This window comes from Necator americanus, chromosome V, assembly GCF_031761385.1.
Source record: "Necator americanus strain Aroian chromosome V, whole genome shotgun sequence".
In the NCBI taxonomy this organism is placed as follows: domain Eukaryota; kingdom Metazoa; phylum Nematoda; class Chromadorea; order Rhabditida; family Ancylostomatidae; genus Necator; species Necator americanus.
The window spans coordinates 33,686,609-33,704,736 of NC_087375.1; the positions used below are offsets into that span (position 1 = coordinate 33,686,609).

The 18,128-nt window shown below is 43.0% G+C and overlaps 3 protein-coding genes across 5 annotated transcripts in view; 1 reads left to right on the forward strand and 2 right to left on the reverse strand.

Moving 5' to 3' along the window:
* The window catches only part of RB195_016038 (uncharacterized protein), a gene marked incomplete at both ends in the record, with an annotated part of 31,667 nt that extends 14,451 nt beyond the window's left edge, over positions 1-17,216 (reverse strand). Inside the window, 8 exons of one of the 3 annotated variants that reach the window (XM_064207013.1) lie at positions 1,559-1,662; positions 1,788-1,899; positions 7,026-7,201; positions 7,654-7,748; positions 8,425-8,528; positions 8,598-12,376; positions 13,186-13,691; positions 17,142-17,216. In XM_064207013.1, the coding sequence (XP_064062894.1) occupies positions 1,559-1,662; positions 1,788-1,899; positions 7,026-7,201; positions 7,654-7,748; positions 8,425-8,528; positions 8,598-12,376; positions 13,186-13,691; positions 17,142-17,216 (4,951 nt within the window). Of the gene's footprint in view, positions 1-1,558; positions 1,663-1,787; positions 1,900-3,373; positions 3,456-7,025; positions 7,202-7,653; positions 7,749-8,424; positions 8,529-8,597; positions 12,377-13,145; positions 13,692-17,141 lie in introns of those variants that run through there. The other 2 variants (XM_064207014.1, XM_064207015.1) reach the window with 2 other exon arrangements.
* On the forward strand, positions 8,313-8,738 carry RB195_016039 (uncharacterized protein; the record flags this gene model as incomplete). The annotated part of the gene is made up of 3 exons (XM_064207016.1): positions 8,313-8,408; positions 8,478-8,547; positions 8,689-8,738. The coding sequence occupies 3 exons, from the start codon at positions 8,313-8,315 to the stop codon at positions 8,736-8,738; spliced, it is 216 nt and encodes a 71-aa protein (XP_064062896.1).
* RB195_016040 (uncharacterized protein) lies at positions 9,147-11,943 on the reverse strand (the record flags this gene model as incomplete). The annotated part of the gene is made up of 2 exons (XM_064207017.1): positions 9,147-9,198; positions 9,344-11,943. 2 exons carry the CDS (start codon positions 11,941-11,943, stop codon positions 9,147-9,149), a joined length of 2,652 nt encoding a protein of 883 aa, XP_064062897.1.
* Positions 17,217-18,128: the final 912 nt, after the last annotated feature.

Here is an 18,128-nt window from a genome sequence, read left to right on the forward strand (position 1 = left end):
CTGTTCAAAGTATCTTCGAGTCCGAAGTAAATAAAGTGGTATAATGAAACGACATTACGCTTGGTACATGTGCGTAAAAGCTGGCGCTAGTAGCGATACGATGAAGTTAGCACTTGCGATCGAGAAGAACTTTCGGTAGCACCACTTAGCGACTGGGGTGGGAGGGGGGCGATCGTTAGGTAACCGCAGCCGTCTGCAGCCGAATAAGTGCCTGCAGAAGAGGCTGTCGGTAGGCCAGAGCAGGCATATCGTAGGGTAGCTGTGTTCACTAACCCATCCATCACCGCATCACTGAGGTCATGTGCCATGGTTTGTATTGCAATAACGTGGTAGAGTTGACTTCTAGGAAGGTTCGAAGAACGAAAAGGCAACAATGTAGCAACGTAGAATAGAAAAGCCGAAAAAACGTGGAGAATGAAAACGCTAAAAATTAAGCCAAAACATGGAGGATTTGTACAAGAACAAAACAACAAAGAAAAAAAAAACTAGAAAGAAAACTAACTGAAGCTGAAACGTTCCAAAATAAAAGATAAAAAGAGTAAAAACAACAACTTAGACGTTGGAAGGCGTACATTTGTGACTGAAGAAACTATATAGAAGATATAGATATATTTGTATTCATACAGAGTATTTAATGCAGGTAAGATACTGCAGTAGTTTGTAAGAGTTTCGATTTGTTCGTTTTACACAAATAAAACACTATCATTTTCTATTTCTGGTATTTCGTGTGCAATCGTTCGATGTATCTCTATACGTAAGTGATCGATACTCCGTACAGAAGCAATACAAGAGATAACATGCTCCTGCGAGGCATGTTTCGCACTTCACTAGACCATGAGGGCAGAAAATGGACGATGTGATGTACGGGACATAAGGCAAACACAGCGCAATGCTCTGCTGACGCTATTAAAGGCATCAGCCCACGAATCTGAGGTGGTACGGATTTCAGGTGGAGTATGTTATACGGGATAATAGATTATGGAGAGGTAGGTGATTCCGTCATTTCCTTCCTAATTTTCATTTAAAAAAAAAACGGCCCGGAAGATGCGGCGATGCACAAGGGTAGCGCTCTCCAATCGAACTCATTGTAGAAGATAGTGAGCCGGAACGCTCGAAGCCGTACCTTCCTGGCCGTTTTCTACGGCAATTAGGAAGAAATGAACGGAATCACCCTTCTCTCGATAATCGACGATCCCGTATACGAATACTCCACCAGAAATCCGTACCACTCCAGATTCGTGGGGTGATGCCTTTAACTGCTACGCAGCGCAATTAACGAACGCCGCTGGCAGTCGTTTCCCTAAGGATAGGTTGTCGAGGAGGCTGTGGGTACCTAACGATACACACCCCTTAGCGACTTGGTCCCACCTTGCTGTTAACTGCTGGCTTCACCGCGCCGCTTCGGGTGTAGCTGGTTAACAACTGCACCAAGCTTCAGGTAGCTGTCTTTACTCTTACTTAATAGCTCGTGTTACTCCACCCTAGAGAAACAACGTATCATGATGCCGAGTTCACCGCTCAGCTGAATATCAATTCACTTGCAATTCCGCTAAATCACCTTTTACGTCGCAGTTGACTCTGCTTGGATGTGGTCGAATGTTCCCTTTGTCTTTACAGGTGAAGGTTATGACAGTGTTGCTCTCGGAGGACGCACATGGAAGCCTGGCAATTGAGATACCGAATACCGTGCATACAATAACTTGGACAAATCTGTCGCGTAGAACTCATGTTTAATGTCAGAACAGAATCTCAAAACCACCAGAACATTAGAATGAGTAGATGCTTACTCGATTGTTTCGCCAATATTGATTATTGTCAGATTCTCCGGAATGATCAGCTCCTTTTCTTTACCAAATTTTGCGAAATCGCTCAACTCACAAGGCAAGGATGCACAGTACTCTGAAATGCATTGATAACGAAATTGTGGTATGGTTGAGTCAAAACGACATGAAGCGGACAGTTGCGTGAGCGGTTGCGCTCGAAGCGGCGCGGTGGAGCGTAGCGGTTGGAATCGTGTAAGAATCCTCGCTACCGCCACTCATCTCCGTAGTCCCGCCTCGATTTTTTTTTTTTGCCTCCACCGCACCGCTTCGAGCACATCTGCTTGTGTAGTCTGTGTTTCATGTCGTTCTGACTGGACTCTATGCATGAACATCCTCTCATGAAACATATACGTATCTACTTAGTCTTTCTTAGAAGCACACAAAGCTGGATTTTAAAGGCATCTCTCAACGAATCTGGGGTGGTACGGATTCCCGGTGGAGTATTTGTATACGGAATCGTGGATTATTGAGAGAGGGTGACTTCGTTCATTTCTTTCTAATTACCGTAGAAAATGACCCGGAAGATACGGCTTCGAGCGTTCCGGCTCACTATCTTCTACAATGAGTTCGATTGGAGCGCGCCAGCATTGTGCGCGCGCCGCATCTTCCGGGCCGTTTTTTACGGAAATTAGGAAGAAATGAACGGAATCACACTCCTCTCCATAATCTACTATGCCGTATACGAATACTCCACCTGAAATCCATAGCATCTCAGATTTGTGGGGTGATGCCTTTAAGAGAATAAGAAGCAGTGCTAGGCTTTTAGAGAAACTTTGTTTACAGTTATTTTCTTGTGCTGCCACTAATGTCGAAGAGTGATTGCGTATCAGGAGGTACTCGAGCTGATTCAGTTTAGCCGACAAGACAAGACAAAGTTAGTTTCACCAATGATCCAGGAACTCCAAAACGCAATGAAGTGAGTAGCCAGGGAAGAGCTTGAAGCTAAACTTTTACTCGTACAGGAAAGAAATATATCATATACATATACTACAAATATATCTCTTACGTAGTCTTCTGCGTAACAAGGTGGGAATTTCAGGGCAGTACTCGCTGATAGTCATTTTCGTGACATAACTAGTAGATTCCAATTCTTCACACGTGTTTTGAAGCATTATATATTTATGCGCATTTATATAAGGAAACTTTGAAATGTATCAATTAGTTTGTGGTAACTTGTCTTAACTTGTCTTCTCTTTAATTGTCGGCTGCATCCAATTAGCTCGGGTACGTCCCGAGCTCCCCCCACCGAAAAATAGCCCACCCATAAATTAAATATCATCCGTTTCGCGTTCTGACTAGTTACGTGAGCATTCGATATTCGAGTGCCTCACTTTGAATGTCTCAGGTGCAGTGAAAATCGCTAATTGAGCTCAAAATTATGCTATCCAAACGGAGGAATAGAGACACACACTCTATACACACGCATCTTTTCTTTGTTTCGTCAATTGTTTTATTCACCATATCGCTCTAAGCCTTATGGTGGCGTGGAGTTGACTCGTAAACTGCGATACAAAGAGGAACTACAGAGGAATCCTCAGGCAGGGGCTCACCAGCCAGCTGAGAAGGAGCTCGCCACCTCCATGTTCTCGGAATCGTAAGCCGAGTTAAGAGTAAACCGCTGCTAAGATTCATCACCGTCTTACTAAAATGTTGCTCTCTGATAAATATAGATTGTGCGGCGAGCTGTGGTAAAAGATACCTCACCATAGCAGAGCTTCTCAGTATGGAGAAAAGTGCACATGTCGCTCCAGCATACAGTGCTTCAATACACTGCTCATTGAGCAGTACCGCCTCAGGCTTCAGACGGTATGGCCACCACTAAGAGGCGATGAAATCTCAAATTGCTTAAAATGACTTGTATTCCGGACCAAGGCGGCACGTCTACAACTAGTAATGAAGACTACTACGCGAGAACAGTATTTACAGATGCTAGCCTACGTGCCCTGCTCTGAGCTGTATAGCATCATCAAATTCCACGTGATTGTTCTCCAAGAGACTAGGAGCAGAACGAGCGACTTGTGACAAATGGATGACGGTACAGTAGTCATTTGTGGAGAAAAAGTTGCAGAACGAAATGCACTGATGTTGTTTTTGTTATGCACCCATCTGTCGTCGTTGTCGTCAGCCCCCTTGACACCTCGTCGGGTCATTCCCCCTCCCTCTGCAGCAAAAAATTCAAGACCATCATCAAGTGCTAGCCACCAGCATCAGTAGCTGATGAATCCGAATTGGAGGCGTTTTATGGGGAGCTGTAGGAAGTGATCTGCAACAAGAAGCCCCTCTACAAAATTGTTCTCGAAGTCTTTAAGGCGAAACTTTGGAAACACCACCGAAGAAGTATATAAAGATTTACAGTTGGGGATAGGAACTGAACGGCAATCGTCTCGCAGGCTGTTGTCTGCCACTCGCCTTTTTCATGAGAATTCTTCTTTTCATGAAGAAGGATTATCGTCAGTGGACAGTGAGCGAAACTATTCGATATAACATTTTGATTACTTCTCCTTCCGTCGTCAAACAACAGGCACAAGCTACACTTGCACATCACGCACGAAAGGCAAAGATACAGGCGATGACGGTTTCGCCGCTTCATGACCATCATCAAGTGCTAGCCACCAGCATCAGTAGCTGATGAATCTGGATTGGACGCGTTTTTCTGGCGATATGCCGCAGTTTTCAGCGCCAGTTGGCTCACCAAAGCCTCAACTACTTCACTACTCCTCCACCCCACCTCTTCTACGCTCTTTCACACAGCCCTTTTCCCCGCCAGACGCAGGGGAAAGAATCGTTGCAGCATTAATCCACCGTTACGTTGAGTGAAGTATTTTATTACTTTGTCTTCCTTATTCCGTGGTGGGCTCATTTTATTCGTATTGAACCACCTTTCTGCCACACAGGATCGATCGTTTCGTTTTTTCGCTTCACTGCCTCCTCATCTCCCACTACCGTGTTATTCCATCACCATTTATTGTGTGTAATTCTGCGCTTGTTGTGGATACGCTACGCTGTCGCTGCTATCGCTACATTACCGCGTCCTTGCACTGGCTATTACGTGTACGTCTCCTACGTATTCATCGAATTCATTGTCCAACCAGACGTAGATAACAAGCCCGCATCCAATCCCGATTAGAAGGTTACCTAACTTTACGTTTATTGTCATACGATATCGGTTATCGTTTATGTTGTTTTGCTCAGATAATTGTTTATGGTTATAATGTAAATGTTATAATGCAATGTTTATGATCATAAAGTTTAATTACCTAAGCCTCGAGAGTGCGAACAGTAAATCCTGCATAGCACTGTATTGGACAGGGGAGTATGCCCGACAGAGAATCCAACCTACCGCCTTCCAGCTTAATCATGAATCATAGAGGTTTGCCGGGAATATCGCCTGGCTACTGTCGTGTATAAGAAACCCTTCAACAATGTAGAATCGAATGAAATACTGTCAACGCTGGCCGATCGAGTTGTGACCGCGTCTTATGGGAAGACATTAGTCAATTGCTACGATCGACACGATACTCCCCACACTCTTTGGAAAGAAGGTACGACAAGGACGATGTCTATATCGCCAAAGCTGTTTACGGTTACATTACAGTGGATGGATAATGAAATTACTTGCTTGGGAAAAAAGTGGCATACGTGTTGGTGTTCGTGGAGGATTCCTTTCAAACCTCCGTTTTGCGGACGATATTGTCCTCGAGAAGTACGAGTGAAGCAGAGAAGATGGTCAAGGAATTAAACTAATTAAACTATTAATCAAAATAATCAGGAAGGAAGAGAATAGGAATGTGAATAAACAGAAAGAAGAGAGTTCATGAAGGAAGTCTACAGCGAGGACAGAGGAGTACACCTTGAAGGTCTCCAAATCGTAGAAACTTCGACATACGTGTACCTCGGAGATTCTATGAGTATGACGAACGGCTTGAAAAAAGAAGTGAAAGGATGAGAACAGCATGGGCAACATTTCCACCCGTCAGGGAAAGGAGCAACTGACGAACCAAGAGGTGCGTGCCCATTTTTTTTTACTTGAGGGTTCTTCCAGCGCTCTGTTACGCAGCGGATACGTGAGCAGACGTAGCTGCTACGTCTACGAAGCCATTTAATGCCCAGAGTACCCGTAAATGTCTTATAAAGTTTAACTGCTGCACACGACACCCAGCCCATCTTCCCAGCTCCGATTTAAGACCAATGTCCCGTCCTCGCGACCCAGCAGAATGTATATTGAAATGAAGGTATAGATGGAAAGGCCATATTATGAGAAAAATCGACGATAGGTGGGCTAAAAGAATGCTAGAGTGGATCGCTTCAGAAGTCAGGCTGCTTTGACCTGATATCACCCGATAGGGGGGGGGGGGCTCAGGAGTCCAGTTAGTCGCCGAGCGAATTGGGTGCAGCCGATCGGTGTGCTAGTAGCAGTAGCATCGCCGCTACGTCTGTCCAGCGCACTGTCCATCCTTAGGCTCCGCTTACCCCTTCCACCGAAGACGCGAATGATATCTCTACCTGGATACTCTGACATAACTAGAGTAGAACTTGAATGCAAATCTTCACTCGTGCAGGAAGGTAAAAATCGTAGCTATCAGAGTATAGTTTTGAAAGTAAGTTTTCCCGTTACTTCACTCCATATTTTTTCATGTTTAAGAAAAGTTTTGTCTAGAAACATTCGTTGACCCGCGATCATACGGCGTCCTGTCCGCAAGATATGCCTCCAGGAATATTGTGTGCCTGCAACACAGTTTTCGCAGTTGCCAGGACGATTGATAGCATCAATATCACTCGAACACCAATAAAACAATCTAATATAAACTAATGTTATCATAACTATTACTTATTATATATTACTAATATTATATAGCACTTGAAAAATAAAGAGAGTACGAGTGGGATTTCAGAAACAAATAAAACGAAGCTTTAAACTCTTCAAGATCTGAATCCGATAAGAAATAAGCTATCTCACACCACCCCATGCACACTTTCCCCATCTACGCGGATTGCAGTGGTCATTATCGCAATCTGGAGTTCTCATAACTTTGATCAGTCTGCCTAGGCTCAGCCGCAGAAAGTAGATGGGCGGAGCATCCTGCATGCTGCCGACCGCAGCGCAGCGCAATCATCGACGCACCTAAGGGTATATTCTGACAGCCGCTCTGGGTACCTCCTGATGCGCACCACACCCGATATCATGATATCATAAGCACATACTTGTCTTTCTGCAAAGTGCAGCCACATTAAGGACGACCTCGTTAGCAGACACAGTGGAATTTACAACAAGTGTAGAGCCGTCTGTCCCATTAATGTCGACCAGCCGCAACTTCCCTCTGTTTCGGTATGTCCTCTCGTTTATGAAGAACCTAGTCGTTGGTATATTCATTTGTTGGCTGAAATTTACAACTTTAATTCGGGAATAAGAGAATTAAAGAAGAATTGAAAATGGCAGCTTTTGGAAAATACAGTTTTTTCAAACAGAAATGCTTTTTTCCTAATTTCAGTCCAATTTTTTCATTTCATTCAATTACTGCGATCGACACTTCTGAATCATCGTTTTTGTTAAGCGAAGAGATGGTCATTTTACAAGAAAGTAATAGTTAATAAAGCAACTAATACAAACATCAGCAACTGAGTAAAATACAAGTCATACTTTTGCGTAATTTTAAGTACTTATCATTATTATGTCTTGCGCTCCTCCGTTGATCGAAAAGGAGCTATCTTCTTTTTAGAAAAAAAAAACTGTGATAGATGAAGAATAGAATAAATGTGGTAAGCGGAAAGGACAGAAAAAGGTATACATTTTGCGTTACAAATTTATGAAACATGTTGCAAAAAGAACTACCTTAACTCCTTTGCGACGCGGATAACCTCAGGGTCAAGAAAGTCTTGTTGACGAGCTAGGTCTGAGTTATCGTTCGTCTGACAGAAACCCAGTGCCTGAAAACACTGTTGTATTCCACGGCATTAAATACCTTTTTTTCTAACATCTTTAATAAGACCCTGTTCATTGATCTTATAATAAAATGTTGTGGCTCTGCTTTGATCTAACTCACATAGTAAAATTCGCATTATGAGTTGTCCTAAGTATTCCTCACATAGAAATTAAAGATGGCGAAATTCCATTTCTTACGTTCTCATCCTTAAAGAAACTCTACAAGCACTAAATATCTCATTCTGCCTGAGTTTTTTAAATTATATTCTTTTAAAACAAATCACACAGTTATTCTACCCTTTGTGTAAATCTACCCTTTGTGTAATAAGGTTGGTGTTTACTCGACGAGTTTCTATGATTTGAAAGCTTTTCACCTACACCCAAAGGATATTATGTACATATGTATTTAAAAATTCGTTAAATGTTGGTCGATTTAGAAGAGCACTGAGTTTTACCCGTATGAGTTTTATTTGCTATTATCAAGGTACTACTCTATTTTCTATTTTCAAAAGTTGCATCCTTTTGTGCGTGGGTGGATCTTCACTTTGTTTCATCAAGATATTTAGTGAATGATATGTATTGTGACCTTTCTCGTGTTTCTTTTTGGTGTAACTATAGCGAATGCCAACGATGATTTGCATTATGCATGTACCTGCTTTGATGATGTGCGTGTATTCTTACCTTTCGGTAGGTTCTAGATAGTTTAATTGGAATAATGCGGTAGCAGTACGCAGGACCTTCAATGTAACCGCTCGGACAAGGCTTCTCGCATTCCTCCAGCGCTCCTTAATAGTACCCATGCAGGTGATAACATAATGTAATGATCTGAAAAAGGGAATACAGATTTCTCCTACTTCTTGTTGTTTCTTCACTAGTTTTTGTAGATGCAGATATTGTCGTTGTAAATGACGTTTTATCTCTGGAACCATATGGCAAGGTTTTTAGACGTGAATGGTCTTCCGAGAATGAAGTCCCATCGATCCTGGGCAGCGTAGAAGAGAATATGGTGTTTGGTGTTGTTTGTGGTGAGGTGATTCGGGAAGTATAGCTTCCCACAGTACTTTTTTCTGTTCTGAGCTCGTCTTCTAATGTAGTTTCAGTGAACTGTAAGAACACTGCTTTGCTGCTAGGTGCTGAAGTCGAAGTCGAATTTGTGTGTCGTTGTGACGATGGCTGAGAGGTTTGTTGCTCCGTAATAGATAACATAGAGCCCATCATTTTAGGCGGTGAAGGGGAAAACAGCTTCAAAAAATGTCTTTTAGTAAGTTTCTCAGTTGTCCCTAACGTCGAAGTAGTTGCCGAAGTGTGGAAGGTTGTCCTTAGTTCCGGGTGTTCCGTCTCGTTTTTGAATTCAGTGTTCCTTTCAGTAAATTTCGCAATGGTGCTTAATGTTGGAACAGCTGTTAAACTGTACGATGTTGTCTTCGTTTCCGGGTGTTCCGTCCCATTTGTGAGCTGAACGTTTCTTTTAGTTAGTCCCAAAGCGGTGTTTATCACTGGGATAGCTGTTGAGCTATGAGATGTTTTCCCGAATTCTGGGTGTTCTGTGCCATTTGTAAATCTGTCAGAAGCGTCAGAAGGCTCCAAAACGCTTTCTAACGTTTCTACTGTAGAGCTTGTAGCCGAAGTGTTTAGCGAAAGTTCGTCGACTTGCTTTTTATTCGCTGATGTCATTAAAGACAAGGTTGTCAAAGGTGTTACTGTGTTTTTAGTTGTGAGTACACCTGTTACCCTTGTCGTTGTTTCTTCATCCGAAATATTTTCATGAACTTGATCATGAGCACTTGAATGGTGAATGAGCTTTGTGTTTTCTGGTATTGTTGAGGTGAATGTAGTAGAAATTGAAGCGGAAGATGAACTTTCGGAACTTTTAGTTGACTGAATTGTTCCTTGCGAGGTCATGAAAGAAAAGGGAGTAGCGCTGAAATCACTTTTCGAACTAGTACCTCGAGCAGTTTCAGCGAAAAGAGGTGAGGTTGTGAGCAGCGTTCTTTCCTTTGTGTTTGGAGACTCAGCTGTCCGCTGAATTTCTGGAGTATGTGTGGAACTAGTGGTACTCCTAACTGCACCTGAGATTGTAGTGGTAGCTACACCCCTGTTACTTGTATGAGAACTACTAGAATGCGTCGCTGGCGCATCTTTTGGATTACTATGTGGCAACGTAGTTCTCTTCGAGTAAATGCTGAAGAAAGAGGTAGGGTATTCGAACTCTGTTGCGTAGCTGTTGCTGCTGGACGATTCGCCGGTGACTGTTTTGTGAGTATTCAAATCCATTTTTGACGGTAGTTCCTTGTAAGTGTGCAATAATGTGGAGGCTACCTTCAGAGTCGTTAAAGTATGCGTTGTAGAAGAAGGAGTTCTCCAATTATCTTTCATATTTTCGGTACTGCTAACCGGAGCTTCACTGCTCTTCCTCCTGCTACTGCTTAACAAACCTGTGTTCTTGTTGGAGACAGTGAAACCTCCATATTCACCTGCTGGCGACTGGATTTTTAGTGAATGTGTAGAAGTGCTATCGTCATCGTTACCTGCGGTTGTAGTGCTAGGTAAAACACTGGTACTTCCTCCCGAATAACTAGGAACTGTAACTGACGTTAATTCTGGAGTGATGAATGGTAGTGTAGAGATTCTTGATTGAGTTCTCAGGAAGTGCATTGAAGAAGTGGCAGAACTGAGATCTTCCACGTCCCAGGTGCTTTTGTCTAAATAAGTTCTAGCACTTCGTTCAGGATAAGTGAATGGTGTAGATGAAGTCATTTTCGAAGAGGTTCCTTGTTGAGTTCTCGGATCATGCGTAAATTTCGCGGAAATACCCTTTTCTTCTGTTGCTCTGCCACTACTGGTACTACTTGGTAGAGCAGTGTTCTTGTTCGAGGCAGTGAAACTTCCGTTTTCAACTGCTGATGACTGAGTTTTTTGCGAATGTGTAGAAGTGCTATCAACATCTTTCTCTGCGGTTGTTACGCCTGATAAAACATTAATACTTCTTCCTGAATGACTAAGAGCTGTAACCGATGTTATTTCTAGAGTGGTGTGTGGCTGTGCAGACGTTATTGGTTGAGTTCCTAGGAAGTGCGTTGAAGAAGTGGCGGTGAATGGTGCAGTTGAAGCCAATTTTGGAGAGGTTCTTTGTTGAGTTCTGGGAGCATACGTAACTTTCGCGGAACCGCTCTCTTCTTCTATTGTTTTGGCACTACTAAACAAAGCTTTCGTTCTTCCTCTAGTATAACTAGTAGCAGGAGCTGATGTTACTTCTGAAGCAGTGTAGCCAGAGTCGTTATCTTCTGTCCTAGGAGCACTAGATGAACCGTTAGCAGCAGCAGAATTTGAAACTGTAGCTAGGGTCTCTTCTGGTGCATTGTATGGCTTTGTTGAGGTTCTAATTTGGGTTTCGTGAGTAGTAGCAGTCGACCTCCCAATATCTTCTGTTACTGTAGATGTGCTAGGTGAAAAGTGGGTTTTTCTTCCGTAATAGTAAGAGGTTCCCACTCTACTGGATCTTCTCTGGAGTTCTGATGAATACGTGGAAGTAAAGTCAGTGTTTTCAGGAACTATAGCAGATGTTACTCCTAGTGCATTGTGTGGTTCTGTAAAAGTTTTAATTTGAGATAAATACGTAGGGGAAGTAGACCTTCCAATATCCTCCACCAATGTAGTCGTGCCATCCGGTAGGTGGGTTTTTGTGTCGTGATAATATGTGGTTTCAACTCCACTCGTCCTTCGTTGGAATTGTGATGGGTGCGTATCAGTAGAATCGGTATATCCATCATAATAATGGTATGTTTCCACACCAGGCCTTGTGCGATGGATCCTTAACGAATAGGTAGAACTGATAGAGGTGGTGACATCACTTGCTAGTGTAGCTGTACCGGCTGTGGCGCTACTGCTTCCATCAGTGTGGACTGTCGTCGACAGCGTTGTTGCTTGCGTCACTGGGTGTGAATGTGCAGAGAAGAGACGTTGTATCGACGTTGTATGCTCGATCGTACCGTTAATCACTGCCGTAACACTCGCTGTGTTTTCGGGAAGTTCTCCATCCACTTCGCTTTCTTCATTTCCGTCTGGTGGTATCGTTTTATAGGTAGTATTCGCGCTGCTGCCCTCCGAGTCGCCACTAGTTTTACTTTCAGCAGCGTCGATTATGAACAAAAAAGTGTTCGGGACAGCTTCTGTTACTTTTTTCTTCGAAGAGGTAACCATCGCTTGTATCTCCTTTGTTTTCACACTAATGCAAGCGTTTCTCTTCGCAGTTGTATTTTGAGATTGTTCCTCCGATGTTTGATTCGTAGTACACTTTTTGCGAAAAGTTATGTTGATGTGGCATGTATTTTTTTTTATATGAGGATTGTAGTTATAATCCAGAATGCATGTGGAGAAATATTTTCTGCCCGAAGTGAGATGTGGATCTGTATTTGATTGTGTCTGGCTCAACGTTGTGGGTTTCATACAACATTTCACAGCCTCTTCACAAAACGTTGACTCTATCTCGTCGAAGTGTTTCCCGCTTTCAACGTTTCCAAGATTATTCAAGAGTGAGTGGCACTTTTTTTTGACTTCTTCTAAAATAGTCGAACCGGATGAGCTGTCATCACCTTCGATACAAATCTTGGTGGCTGAAACATTAAGGACATAACTGGATATGAATTTACTGTGTCTCTTGACGGACGTTTCTTTTTTTTGCAGGAAATCTTTACACTATTTTTCTCCGGTGCGCTTAGAAATGTATCTGTATTTGTGATGTGTTTTTTTTTGCATTGAAAAAGTATTTTTCAACAAAAATGATATACGGAAGATTGTCAATGTGAAGCAAGAGCTAAGATTGTTAACACTCTTTATGACGGCAAACGTTTCGGCGTTGGGGTCTAATTTTGTTCAAAGCATGTGGGGAACAATTCGGTAAAACACGCGGATGCAGCGACCTTTCTTGGAGCAGACAAGGTCATCAAAATGCTCCTTTCTGCAAGGTTGAAACTATCCTATTGTACGACCCGAAATTGTGGCACGCAGACCCATTGAGGCGTTTTGGATGAGCACTAAATGTATAAAAAATGAATTGAAGGCATCATTCCACGAATCTGGGTTGGTGCGGATTTCAGGTGAGTTATGTCTATACGGACTCGTGGATTATGGGGGATTCGTGGGCTGATGCCTTTGGAAGGAAGAGTGCATAGTCATTTCCAACGAGTCAGCTCTGCATCAAAAGATTTGCGGTTTTTGATCTGTGGGATCACATGCGAGCTGCAATCTTATTAGTATTAGCAAAGCGATTCCATACCGTAACATCGTCGGAGAGCATCGCATTTTTCTTTGAAGGACTTCGTAAAGAGGTCTGACCACAGGGTCAGCGGTCTTCCTGCGGTCCGTTTAATGTCGCGTGGTATGCAGTCGCTTACGGCTCTGGTTCAACGATTGTCGTTGGAACCCATCACGTGTTCGGACCACCTAATTTTGCTTTCCTTGGCATATGCGGCAGCGTCTTTGATCTTCGATCGGTGACGTATGAGTGAATTTCGAATCCCTTCCTTCACTTGCGTAAAGAGGGATACTTCTAGCAACACCGTTTCAATTCCGCGTTCTATGACGCCGATTGCATTTTTCTTCTGCCTGCGAAACGCAAACGTCTTTGAAGCGTAGGTGAAAGCAGGAAGAACGGTGATGTTGAATAGGTGAGCACGGAGGCTAATGTTCTTGGTCCTCTCCACTACATCCTCGATGCACTTGAATGTTCTCCAAGCCGCTCGTTTTCTTCTGCCCAGCTCGGAGGTCAGGTCGTTCATCATGTTGATTTCCCGACGTAGATATACATAGCTGAAGCATTCAGATATGTTCTTGAACGTGAATGAGGCATCAGAAACCCATCCGTTCCTCATAAACATCTTCTCGTCTAGGTTCAGCTGAAGACCGATCTTTTTACACGTTTCATCAAATTCGGCCAACATCCGTTTAGCCTGATTGATGCTTGATATTATAAGAAGGATGTAAAGCGAAACGAAGGTGGTGTAAATGCCAGCCGTCAACTTTCACTCCCATATTATCCAATTCCAATCCTCGCATTGCGTTCTCAGGGGTGGCACTGAATACATATTTTCGGTGAAATTGCATCACCCTGACAAAACCCTCTCTTCACGTCGATCATGACATTATTGGTGAATGGGAAACTTTTGGTCGTGAAGCTACAACTCACGGAGTATCTTTATGTATGGAGTAAGGACGCACTGGTTGTTCAAGGCCTCCATGACCGCTCGGTTTGAAGTGTACCAAAGGCTTCCTTCAAATCGAAGAAAGTGAGACAAAGCTGGAGCTTGTACTCTCACGATACCTCTATGGGTTTAACCGTGTGTATGTGGTCAAACGTACTGAACCCTTTTCAAAACCCTGCTTGCTCGCATAGCTGTCGTTCATCCAAGAGTTTTTCCTATTAAGGATCTCTTGTAAAGACCTTGTAGATGACGGACTTTAAGCAGATTGGGCGATAGTTGCCGTGATCATGTGGATCTCTCTTTTTATACAACAACATGGTCTTAGTGGTTTTCCATTGCTTAGGAACCTGGCATTCCAACAGATAGCAAGTGACGACAGTGTGTTGATGAGGACTGGCGGTAGGTTCTTCAGGTGTTCTGGTCTAATTCTGTCGGGACCGGGTCGTACGATTTCTTACCGAAATGATAGCATGTTAGACTTCGGAAAGGAGGACCCTTGAAATGACATGTCCATCTTCCCTCAGATGGTGAGGAGGCAAATGGATGTAGCTGTCAAAGAGATCTGAGTAGAAGTTGAATGACATTTTCCATCCCCTTCTCTGCGATTCTTCCATCTGGGATCCAGTCATTATTGTTTTACGATTGGTGAAGTTTCGACGGGAGTAGTGAATGCTCTATCCCGCCTGTGTACCTTCAGCCAACACTTCTGCTCTTCTCTCTTTGAGTTCTTCTTTTATCGTCTCTCTGGAAAGCCTTGCGAGGTCGTACGTAAGTTCTTTGTTGCTTGCACCTCTCCATGCTGGGTTGCACGAGTTGCTGTTTGCTCAATATTATCAAGTTGCTGAAGTTGGTGCCTTTATTTCACTTAGGATTGTAGGTCGATACTTCCAGGCCATTCGAAATATTCACAGCACTAATCCTAGTCGTTTTAAGATCCCTGTTTTGCTGCTTCTTAACTAACTCATTCAGCTGTCGTAAGTGCTTATATGAGTTGCTAGCATTGCGTGCGATTTCAAGCACTTATGATGGATGAACAGCTTTTAGTGATGAAGTTGCCTGTGATTATTTGACTCACTTCGTACAAATTCTAGATTAGTAAACATGGAGCACCAAGTAGTCTCCAACAATCAATTTTACTTTTCAAAGAGAAACGCCGTTGTATAGCAGGGTCAAAATGACATGAAGCAGGCACGCAATTGCGTACGCGGCTTTTCTCGAGGCGCTTCGGTGGAGCGTAGCAGTTAGGAGAAACTGTAGTTGGCACCACCCATCGCTGCAGTTTGCTACGGTCCCAACCGCTGCCTCCACCGCGCCGTTTCGAGCACGAGCGCAAATGCACCGCAACTACACTCGTGATTCATTTCGTTTTGACCCGTCTATATCTGCTGGCTGAAATAACTTTCACAACCCTGTTCTGTGACCACTCGATCATCGAAACAGTCAAAGGCTGTTCGCAGCGTCCCATCAGCGACGGCGAAACACGCAGAACTTTTAAAGGTAGCATACCACGTATCTGACGTGGTGACGGATTCGGCGGGAAAAACTAGAGATGAGATTGTAGTCTGCGGAATCAGCGCTGGTTCCTTGGTCGTCGTAAGAAACGGCGTGGGAATAACTTTAATTACTCTATGCAAACGTTCCTGCCCGCTCAGCATCCTACTCATTGGTTTTACTTGAATAGACTGGTAAAAAGACATCACTGATCTTCGACCGATCGCTCTTGGATGCGGCGCGTGCATAAGGGTGGCGCGTTGCTAGTGAAATCTTCTTAAAAAGACGCCGTCTTCCACGCTTTTTTTTGCACGTTTCTTACGACGATCAGGAAGATATGAGCGGAAACATTCCTGATCCGGCAAACTGTAACCCTAACTGTAGATTTTCGCGCGGATTCCATCACCACGTCAGATTCGTGGTATGTTGCGTTTAATGGTGTCGGTAGTAGCGTCACGTTGCACAGGAAGGTCGTCCTATTTGGAACTTCCTGTACCATCTTTCTCCGTTACATTATCTGTGAACAACTCGAAGTCCTTTTACGTACGCTGCCATACCTCTGGCCACCAGGAAATATTGGTCATTTAGGTTGCCCACAGAGTACACAATCTCGCTTGCGTCTTAGATACACTCATGCGAATATTTTGCCTATGCTGATGGAGAAGTCTAGATGTGTACATTCGTGCAAACTTAGAACTTCATACCTCTGCAGTTCTAAATTTCGGACGCTATAGCTTTTGATTTTGGATCTTTTGATTGTCTGAAGTTGCAAGTTTAAAAGAAGAACGATTGGAATAAATTCCGAGTTTCCTTGTCGATGCAACTATTGCTTCTCGTGTATGAGGACTGTCATGCTATTCTGCTTTGGTCCTCTTCTTTCTCGCAGTTTTTTTTTTCAAGAAAAGGAATCAAACTTGCATAATGTCCACGCTCCCTCCACATATGAATCGTGACCGACAGCTGCGAGAAGAATGGCGAAACTGAGCAGTCGTTCAGTCTTCATATAATCCCCAGGCGGACAGATTAGTCTGAACATTCTGAAATTCTAATGTAAAGGTGTAAACTGCGGTAAGAACATGGTAGGTGAATTAAGATTCTCTATTAGACCGCACTGAGTGTGTTGTGTTTAAGTATAGATGCCATTTTGTAGCTGCAGTACTTATTTAACAGTGACTATTTGTACGGACCGAGGAAATGTCCAGATTTTCCTTGTAGCAAACAGTTTATAGAAGTGAGGTGTATCGCAGGAAAATGTTAATATTGGGACTAGAAAGTCAGTGGGATCACTTTCGCAATTCAAACCACGAAAATCCTTCCTTCATTTGATAGGTTTGTATTTCTAGCTATTTTTGAAACAAGTAATTGCAGCTGCAACCACAACTGTCCAAGTTACCTACCTTATCCGTCCTTACCTTTCTCACCCTGCCGTAGGATTTGAGAGACTTGTCGATGCGCAGAGGCAAACTGCTATATCTGCGCTTCAGCGATGTCAGGAATTGAAACGGCGGCAGATCTCATTCGTAGCTCCACCTCTCATGCGCCATTAAAACCCCTTTGTCGCATAAAATAAATCATGACAGTCAAATTCAGGTGCACACCGCTTATAGGAAAGCGTATTCGAAAAACAGATATGTAGATAGTGCAAGCCAACATAATCATTATTGGACGTACAAATAGCTTAATTTTACAAATGTGAAAGGAACAAACTTGGTTACGTCGATATGGCTCCAGCAAATCGATTGCTATATATACCTCTAGAAGTTTCAGCTTCGAACATACCATAAACTCTCACACATTTTGGTCGAGGACTAATGATATACCAGGATGGATCTAACACACTCGTACGCTGACCATTTTAGATTTCATCACAATAGCATTGTTTGATTTTGTCATTACATTCCACGTAAGTTGAACTGTAAAATAACATCTATAAGTGACTTGAAGTAGATTTGCTATCTGTACTACTATCTGTTCAACTAATTTTTACCTTGTTCCTTCGAGGAAAGAATAAAAATTCAAAATTCTTATTTCATACCAGACCTTCGTCCCTGGAAGTTGATAAACTTAGCGGTAAACTTGTCTGAGAGGTTAGGTGCACCTTATGGCATATGACACCTTGCCCAGCCCTTCAAGGTCATTGTTCTACCGTATGCAATTCATAATCCTCCACAATTTTGGATTTGAAATGGAAGGGAGTGGCATATTCCAAAAGGATTGCTCAGCAACATGAATTTTATTCTTCATCCTTCATGCTGAACAAAAATGAGCGAAGAGATCTATCTGCGTGGTAATTATATCTGTCTATGCCAGATACTTCTTTAATGTACGTATTGTCTATTTTTCATTGTACCACATGCTCTCTGAAAATTCACCTGGGATTCCCTTTATTCGACATTTCTACCCATTCAGTTTTAACACATTGATATAAGGATTGTAGCTGTTACTTTCTGTTATTCCTTAGCAATGAATGTCAAAGTTTTGCGTGATTGCGAAGCTTTTAGGGTCATTTCTTTTCCAAAATACCAGATTTTACTGCGAGGACACTTTTTGGCTAGGTACGGTACGTGGAGCGAATGGGAAACATGGGGAACATTTAGCACTTAGATGCACCTCATATGACATCCATGAGGTGCTGCTTAATGTGTTCAATGTCAAGTTACCGAGCAACCATAGCTAAGGCGTTGGGTTGGTAGA